Below are 10,357 nucleotides of genomic sequence, written 5' to 3'. Positions count from 1 at the left end.
GCAGAACTTAAAAAAAAAAAGGGTGTGCAGATTCAGTTAAAGGGATTTAAAAGTGTACTTTGTTTGTGTTTTATGCAGCAGTAAGGTGGTAGGGGGCTGCTTTTAATAGTATAGGAACCTTTTGTGTTCATACATCTAAATGCTAGTAAGGTCAGACCACTGGGGCAGGAAATAAATGCAATTTTATTTTAATGTAGTTCATCACACATCCATCCTACATGTATGCCATGTCTTACACCTATTCATGATTAAATACTTTTAAATAAATAAGAAAAATCACAGGTTCAATTGTTGTATTTGGTTATGCTCTCTCCCATAACAAGCCACTTTGCTTCATTTGAGAAGCCAGTATTCTGTAGTCATTGTTAATGATGTATATATTTGGTCATTCTGTGATAAGGAAGAGGCACAGACAGTAATTATGAGTTGTCGCAAGGGAGTAAGTCTCAAAGTTAAGAGTATTATTATTTTTTAATACTATGGCCAATTTTTAGCCTGTCATCCATTTTGGACTATTGCATAAACCACCTGAAGTTGTATTTTGATTATGAAAAATGTTACACTGAATTGCCATGTGAATATAGAAATCTGCCAGTTCAGTTTTCCTTTAGATTTTTACCTCTTTTTTTCCCCTACAGCCTTAAAATGCACATATAGATAAGAGCAATAATAATAACTAGCTCTTATTAGATAGAGTTGCTGAGTAAGGTAAGGTTGTGCCTTTTAAATGTTTTATTAAGCACTACTACTTGGAGGAGGTATAAGTTTCTTATTTCTTAGCAACAAATTTCCACAGTAAATAGTGTCTTCATATCCAGAGTCACAAAATGATTATTCTAAAACCAAGTAATTTTTTTTTATTAAATAGCTGCTGTGTAAGTAAAGGTCATATAGCAGAGTGGCATTTTGCCAGTATATGACAACTCATTGATTGCGATTTTTCAACCATATTATTCTGGGAACACTGTGGTAATCGAAAACTACCCAGAACTAATGTATAAATAACTGCCTGCTACCCTTGCTAATCCTGTGTAAGTGCCAAACTAGTATCCATTTTAGGAGAGGTGGTAAATCCTTTTGTTTGCATTCCAAGACAGCTTGAGTGTTTTTAAACTGTCACATGTTTTATTGCTTCCCTATGCCCAGAAATGTAATGCATCTTACTGTTTCTTTACAAAAATAATATTAATATAAAATACAAATATTTACATGCAATATTTTAATAAGACAGAAAGTGTGGAACGGTTGCATTGCACAGAGTGTACATTTTTCTCCAGAAAATTACAGGATTAGTAAAATATATAATAAAGAATACAATTTTTAGCCCATCTGGAGAAAACCTACTGTGGTGCTGTCTGGTTGCATGCGTTAGGGCCACTGGCACTATCTTTTATTTTTTAGAAGTTCCATTACATTTTGTTTATTGTTTGTATATTTAAATGTACATTATCTGTAAAAAATAAAGGAAAGCAGGTATATCAGGCATGGGAGAAAGGATTGTTTCAAAAATCTTAAGAAATGTTACTAATATAAATTTGCAAGACAAGGGGACTAGAGAGTTGGAAGTTAAAACTACATGATACTGCCTGGAAAACATGGAATAACCAAGATTTCTGATGGAAACACTCAGAATTGAGCTTGACAAACGAAATGGGAAATCGTTCAAATGACCGAGAGATTATTTCCACAGTAAATAGAGGCGTTATAAAGAAAATTAAAGATGGTGCACAGATAATAGTTATACAGCTGTGTGTGTATATGTAACTAACACACACCTGGTTTTGACATGTATAACAGTCAAATTAGCAATAGGTATTTGTTTCTGGCTCTGATATGTGTATAAAATCAGAATCAGAAAAGCCATTGTAAATTTTGTAAAAATATTAAGGAATATTAGGAAAATATTTAGAAGCCATGTCTCACTGATTCTCAATACATTTTTATTTTGTTTTTTAAGAAAAAAGTTTCATATTTCCTCTCTACCACATTCTGTGCTTTCTTCAAGTCTACTGTTAAATTGCTGTTATAGAAAATCTATTTTATATATAGTTTTTACCATGGACTATGCTTTGAAGTTTGTGAATAAGATGGGCAAAGATCAAAACAGAAGACAGCAAGCCATTGTAAAAATAGAAGCATTAAAGCAATCTGTTATGCTCCTTGTTTACATCTCATCTGACATTAGGCTACTGAGGATTATTACTTGTAACAATTATATTTTGATTAGGATTCAGACATGTACAAAAATAGCAACATAATTTTAAGTTCACTTCTGTATTAAAGCAAAGTAACTGCTGAATTAATTTCCAAAACATTATGTAGGTTTCAAATGTTACAAAACACATTCTATACCCTACATGCAGAATTTCAGTCTGCTGTGTTTGGGTTTGTTTTATAGTAATACTTGTTATGACAGTTAAGAACATGTTAGTCTCCAAAACTTCTAACCTTAAGAGAAGAATGGGAGAGAGAAAACTGTTACTGGCTTTCTGACAATGGCAGGGAGTGTGTTAAACCAGTGTAAAATTCAATTAAACTGTCTAGCCAGGTTTTTGAAGCTGAAATGCAGGCCCTTTCAGTTAAGCTTCTTATTTTCCTGTGACCGACACCGGTGGATACTGTGTTATGCCAAAACCAACAGGCTGTAAAGCACCTTGTTTCATGCTCCCAGCTGATCAATATTTTTATTTTCCAGGCTTGCCCAGAAATATGGAGGCAGTATCACCTAACAGTAAGTAGAAACACCTTTTTTATTTTCTTGTACACCCAACCTATTTACTCTTCTGTGAACTGCTGACCATAAAATATAGACAAGCATCTTCTTCAGGAAGATAATAAACATCTGAAGAGTTTTTGAACTGGAGAATGCAATAATACACTGTCCCTTTTTATACATTCTTAGAAGTTCTGATTGTATTACTAGCATAATTTAATGACTGCATCCTATCACTTTCCTCTCCATAACTGCATTTACTGTATACATTACAAAAAGAAAGTTTAATTTTATACTGGGGTATAACAGTATTCCTGTCTCATTGTTTCCCGGATTTGGTTGTCAAATCCCCATATATTACAAGGCAGTTTCTTTAACTTTGATTTAAAGAACCTTACCTAGAGAATGGAATGTGAATTTTAGAAATAAACTTTAAAATCTTTGTACATGATTCTTAAAGAAGAAATCAACTGCCACTTCTTCTTTGGCACCTGGTTAGTTGGTCTTTAGTTATAAAAATAACTACTGCACACTACAAATAAATCATTCAGTTTTTAATTTTTTTTCTTGTATGCAAAACGCAGGGAAAATTTAAACAAACTGCACCTACATTAACTAATGTGGAGTCTGAAAACAAGATTTAACTTGTTTAGAATAATGTCTAATTGATCTACACTACAAACCTTAAATACAAAATAAATAAATAAATAAATATATATATATATATATATATATATATATATATATATATATATATATATATATATATATATACACACACACACACACACACACATTTATGTATAAAAAATTAGGCCTTGCCTATGACTTCTTTTCAACATAAGGAAAATGTGTGTTTAACTGGAATAACTTTATAACCACTGTCATCCTTGTACGATTAAACAAAGCAGAAAAGTTTGTCCAGTACTTTTTGTTGTGCTGTGGTTTTGAGGTTTTTCTTTCAAATAAGGGAATACTGCTATAGGATGTCCTTTAAAATATGTTCCTTGTGCCTTTTCAACATGTTGGAACTTTCTCTTTTCTGTTTTAGCAGCTAAATTTAATAGTAAAGGATACACTCTGTTGAAAATCTCTCCTGTGCTTAGGGTTTTTTTTTTTAAACATTCACTTTGGAAATCTCCATTTCTATATGCATATTTTCTTTGCTCTTAAATTACCAGATTAAAGAAGATGTAATAAGAATAGGTTTAGTTGCATTCACTTTATATTGTTGTTTGCTTTATTTATTTAAAGATACTCAAAAGAAAAGATTCAATCCTTTATAATTCTTTATGCTCCAGAAAAGGAAGTGTTTAAATGGTTTGTTAGATCCCTTATGGAACTTGGAATCTAAGAATCACATAGATGTATTTATGCAATAATGTGATGGTGAATTAGGTTTCAGCTAATATGTCAAAATATATTTTGTTGTTCGGGCCTGTTTTGGACATTGAACAATTACTCAGAAAAGAGTTATAATCAACACTACAAAAAATTCTTACTTTTTAAAAGGCTAAAAACAGATTCTTCCTGGCAATCATTGACAAGCAATCTGAGCTGTTTCATCTAGAAGAATTGTAGCCAATTAATTTTCAGGGAAAGTATTTTGACTTTATACTTTCAATGGTGTGAAATTAACAATATCCACCAACAGAAGATCTACTTCGAAATTTTTGGAGCTATGCATGGAAATGTCATATTGGAAAAATTAATTAATTTGGAAAAAATAGTGCTTTGGGGTACGCTGGGCTTGTGAGAGAATATTTTGAAATGTGATCAAATATACATACATATAAATATTTCCGATTTCATTACTAAATATGTAGTCCCTACCTTGTTTCTTATAAATGCCTTTGCTATTTAGTACTATAAATTATCCAGGTTTTTAATTTATGATGATATTTTGCATTTACTTAGCATCTTTCATGTGAAGATCAATTTTGACAACTACATTAATTGAAGCATAATCAGATTATACTTTTTTTAAAACTTCAGTTGACAACAGACATCGTAGACGTTTAAAATAGAGGCTATAGTTCAAGAGAATCTATATTATTTAAACTACTTAAACATGTCAGGGTCAACTTTTGTTTTTTCACTTAAGAATTCTCTCTAGATCTAAACTGCAACAGAAGCGAATAATATCCACAGATGATGCTGAAACTGTCGTGTTAGAATAGATTTGTTGTCTATTTCTTTTACATAAGTATGACTAAAAGGTAGAAGTTGTTTGCTCTCATGTAGGCATCCTACTGTTTGACTGCAGTCATCAATTTACAATTCCATCATAGTTTGTTATAAATACTGATTTCTAAACAAATAATGCAAGAGAAGAAAAAGACTTGCATTTATTATTTTTGGAGAATATGCACATATCTTTGCAGGTATATGTACTAATGTTAGCTTCAGGTTTTTTCACACCTTAACAATATATATATATATATATATATATATAGCAAATTAACAACTGGTTTCAAACTGAATTTGGGAAAATTGTAAACTGATAATGTGCATAACATATATAGACATCAACCCAAGCAGAGCAACGATTATATTTTATACAAATATGTGTCATGTTTATGAACTTTTAAAATCACTTCTATCATACCGCTTTGCCAAAGGTCCATATAAAAATTGTGTTTAAATGCACATACATTCTTAAAATATTCTTAATTAATCACTCTGAAAGCTTGTTAAAAACAACAGAACTCAATTCTTGTCTCTTTGTGACGCTTTTGATGGTTTTATTCATTATATGTCTCTTTTCTAAGAGGTGGACTGCCATCTATTGACTCATAGTAGCTCTTGCACTTCAGTAGGAACAATGAGTACATAACAATTCCATTGCTACTGTTATGGTTGGTGTTAGGTTTTAGTTTAAACTATTACAGTTGGAAATTTTGAAACACTAAAAAAAACTTTGTAATATTGTCATAAAAGTCTTGCTGGCAGCTTCTTTTTGTTAGAATTTCAAAAATGTTAAGAGGCAGTTGAAATGGCAAAAAGAATTATGAGCAGAATATTTTAGTTTGTTCCTTGTCAGAAAAAAACAGACAATTAAATCATATTAATGATGCTTAAATTTAAAGGCTCTGTGATAATCAAAGGTTTATAACTGGACAGGGTTAGGTTCTTGAAATTTCTTTCAACTATAACTAGAATTACTATTTAATGACCAGTTTTGATAATGATTTAAAACATGATTAAATAATTTTCATTGTGCCTATTCTATATATTTCTCCTTTTTTCAGAAAAAAACAAAATAAAGTTGTCACATATTTTATGGGTTTTTTCCTCTCATTGTTTCCTGCATGCAATAAATGATAGGCAGATACACAGTTCTACATTTAGCAAACTTGTTATTATGAACTCATAGTAGTAGGGTAATAATACAAGAAGTTGATTTTCAAAATCCAGTAAAAATAATATTACAATATTTTGGCCAGATATAAATAATGTTAGAATATGAAGAATCACAGTCCTACAAGAAAAGAATTTTTAAGGGCCCCTGAAACAAGTTGAGTCCTACAGTGCATTGTCCCTGAGCCTTAGGAAACCTACCTATAACGCTGACTGAAGAAATAGTATTGTCGTTTATGATTTTATTATGGTAGTAGCCAACGGCACCAATTAGGATTGGCGGCCTGGTTGTACAAGATGAGCTGCAAATACTCCGAAAGATGCAGTCTCTGATCCGAAGACCATACCATCACTATCATCTCTTTCATATCAGGACTAGTAAAGAACACTTTCAGTCATAGCAATTCACTTTAAGAATAGCCTCTTTCTAAATTCTACCTTTCTGTTATTTTTCATTTCTGTTTATAAACTACTCACGACCCAAACTAGAATTGTATACGTGTTTGTAGAATATTTTGCTCTGGACAGATACAGGCCTAGGAAAAATCCTTCCCACTTCAGTTGCAAAAATAGTCGATACTGAAGTCAGTGGAACAAACAGCATTTATCTTCTAACTTATATTTTTGGATAATTTTGTCCAACTTTGTTGTTTGACCTAAAAATGCTCTGTATATTTAATCTGATCACCTTTCTTTTTTCCCTGTGGCAGTTCCCCTTTTAGGTAACTTTGCACTTCTTGGACACCCACACACCTACAAATACACCAAACTGATTTGTACTCAATCTTGACTGTATAGACTGTATCCTTAGATTGTGAAGTGCTTGGGACCGAGACCAGGCCTTCTGGAGAGTCTGGAAAATTCCTTGAACATAGTGAGCACTATCTTAAACAAATAATAATAGCAGATAGCCCTGTTATTATACAGCAATGTTACCCTCTTCAGAAGACAACTACTGCTGTGGAGTATTTCTGAAAAAAATGCCATCCCACTTTATATGTAACTACATGTGTGTGAATCCAGTTTACTTTTACTGTGGCAGAGAAAGGCAATCCAGTGGCTGGCGGTAGAAGCTAGACAAATTCAGACTGGAAATAATGCAAACATTTTTAATGTCGAGAGTAATTAACCATTGGAACAATTTACCAAGGGCCATGGTGGGTCTCCATCACTAACCATTTTAAAATCAAGATTGGATTTTTTTTTTTTTAAATCTTCTCCAGAAATTATTTTTGAGAAGTTCTCTGATCTGTGCTATATAGGTCATCTTAGATGATCACAATGGTCCCTTTTGGCCTTGGAATCTGTAAATCTATGAATAGCTTAGTGCCGTGGCTCTCAACCTTTCCAGACTACTGTACCCCTGTCGGGAGTCTGATTTGTCTTGCGAACCCCGAGTTTCACCTCACTTAAAAATTACTTGCTTACGAAATCAGACATAAATATACAAAAGTGCCACAGCACGCTATTATTGAAAAATTGCTTACTTACTCATTTTTACCATATATTTATAAAATAAATCAACTGTAAATAAATATTGTACTTACATTTCAGTGTACAATATATAGAGCAGCATAAACACGTCACTGTCTCTATGAAATTTTAGTTTGTACTGACTTCGCTAGTGCTTTATACGTAGCCTGTTGTAAAACTAGGCAAATATCTAGATGAGTTGATGTATCCCCTGGAAGACCTCTGCGTACCCTTGCTTGAGAACCCCTGGCTTAGGGGGTCTACTAACGTAAGTAAAAGGAGTGGGATTCGGCTCTGTGTGTGTCTGTGGGTATAGTGTGTGTGTGTGTGTGTGTATTTTTTTTAATGGAGCATTTATCTTTCAGTCAAATAAGGGATAACTATGAAAAATGTAGGACGAAGCTTATTTTTAAATAACAATCCTCAATATGTTGTTTAAGGTACAAAAGCGTATATTTCTATATGTGTGTGTTCGTTCCTTTGCATGATTCAGGCTGAAAAATGGGACAAAATGTATCATATATTCACCCGATATGGGACACAAGACATTAAGCACCAGGAAAGACATGGATAGCCACTGTAATGTTTTGGCATAAAATAAAATTTGCGTTCCTGTTGTATAATTTCATTTTTTTCTGACTATGTACATTATACTTTATCATAGCATATTGTAATCTAATGCATTCATACACTGAAGCATATAGCAAGCACAATCCAAGAATAAAATCTACATACAATAATGAAATAGAAATTAATCTTTCATATATCAATATGGCCTTCTTCAGGAAATACACGTAGAAAGACTAAGGAAAGGTAAATTCCAGCAGATGGACAAAATATAGTTTGTTTCTTGTTTTCTAATGTATTTTCCAGATGTGTAGATATACTTTAAAAAAAAATTCCTACTGTTTTTAGGAGGGTTCTTTCCATAAGGATAGCTCATCCTTGATAATCCCTCCCTTCCTCTTCCAGTGTTCAGGCAGTAAGGGTCCCCTCCCCCATCTCCTGTCTCTGCTAGTTTCATTTGTATTACAACCCCAGTCCAAGATGGCCACCAACAGAGTTTTACAGACATCAGAATTTTTAACCAGCGGAGGCTATCGTTTAACACATTTTTTGACAATTTGTTAATCTTACTTTTAATCCACTTACATAAAAAAAGGTGAACCAGAAATTCGCTGTTTTGGCCTGTGTGCGTAAAAGACATGAAGGGACAATACATCTTTTGTGTTTAAATTTTGCGCTCTGATTTCTTTGTGTGCCATTATTACAATTCTACATGGCCTGCCACCTTTTTTCTGAAATAAAAATGTAAGCAGTCTAGCCTCAAATCAATTTAAATCCTTAAAAATGTGACTTTCAGAAAGATACAGCGTTTGTGAAAAAATATCTAAGCTGGAGAGTTGGAAAATTTGGAAACTAGAGAAGGTTTTGTAGGTTTTGTGCAGATGAAGGATGGGAAAAAGTATTTCGGTGGAGAGATTAAGTCTTGCTACTCTCCAGTCTTGCTGCTCTCTGACTCATGGATGGGATTGTTTGAGGCTCTTGGATCATGACTACAGTATCAACCCCTCTAGTTACCTGACCTAAGATTTCTAGAGCAGTAACTTTGTAAAGATTATGTAAATGATTTCACCAACTGATCAGTGTTGTCTTCTTTTTTAAGAAAATACTGTAAAAATATGACTTTTGTTGGACATAGGCTGTATATTTTTCACATACTTTGGAGACACACAGCATCCCATCACAAGTTATATGTCAAAACTCACATAGCCGTTTTACTGGATGTTTTACAGTGACGATAACCCAAAATTGCAAGGCATTTGAATTTGAAATAAGGATGTCTTTGTGATGTTCTGTGCAATGGAAAAACCAGAGCATCTGCACTTAGGAAAAAGTGGTTTATGATGTTTGGGTTGCATGAAGTTCTCACATGGCTTGAAAATTTATGCTGCAACATGTTTAGTTTAGGAGAAAGACGTTCCAACCCTTTAATAATAATTGGTAGAGTTACTTTTTTTAATTATCAAATCTTTATGAAAATTTCATCCCTCCTGCTTTTACATGTGTGTGGCCTTTGGCAGATGTTTCCATGAAGGTATTATGCTTCATAAGTGTTCCATTATTTTAAAAAAATCAATCAGGAGTGGTTTGGTTTGACAGATTTATTAGTTAAAATAGAAACTTTTTTCATTTAGTTTTTGTTTTGTAGTATATAGTATTGTTTTCCTATTAATGGCTATTTCTTCCTTACTCGTGACGACTTTGCAAGGTTCATTCAGAGTACGTTTACTGCTGCCACAGTAGGGAACACTTAGGGCTGGTCTTATTTCCAAATAGCCAAAGTATACAAAAGGCTACCCTGATAGCTTTGAGATATAAATTAGCAGTTAGATCACTCTATACATAGTGACTTTAACTGTATAATGAGTCCAAAATATATACTATAGGTATGGGTGAGATTGATTGTTAAAATGTTTGAGTGTTTTCCAGTTTTTACTTTAAACTGCATTTAAAGTATTATAGGCAAAATGAATGATCTTCATAAATAATAAAAAAAGATAATGTTAAACTTTTGAATGTCTACAAACATGTACTATTTACGTACTTACCTTCTCAGGAAAATACAATTTTAGAACTAGATGCAACTAACCGCTTATAAGAGGAAATAATTGAAGTACACAATAATCAGGTTTTGTTTTTACTACTAAAGACAGGGTAGAAAATTCCAATTGCAGATATTTTTAAGTGGCACCCATGTTACTATGTTTGTTTGCTGCTTTGCTGCTGATGCTGTTCCTAATGTCTTTC

General features: G+C 32.7%; 1 protein-coding gene across 2 annotated transcripts in view; it reads left to right on the top strand.

Annotated features, from left to right (window-relative positions):
* The window catches only part of ZCCHC7 (zinc finger CCHC-type containing 7), a 178,834-nt gene that overhangs the window by 144,606 nt on the left and 23,871 nt on the right, over positions 1-10,357 (top strand). For both annotated transcript variants that reach the window (XM_065406629.1, XM_065406628.1), the window contains exon 6: positions 2,696-2,731. In XM_065406629.1, the coding sequence (XP_065262701.1) occupies positions 2,696-2,731 (36 nt within the window). The remainder of the gene's footprint in view (positions 1-2,695; positions 2,732-10,357) is intronic.

Source organism: Emys orbicularis, chromosome 6 (assembly GCF_028017835.1).
Source record: "Emys orbicularis isolate rEmyOrb1 chromosome 6, rEmyOrb1.hap1, whole genome shotgun sequence".
Lineage (NCBI taxonomy): Eukaryota > Metazoa > Chordata > Testudines > Emydidae > Emys > Emys orbicularis.
Note: the sequence above shows the minus strand (reverse complement) of the source record. Positions and strands in the feature narration are given on the sequence as shown.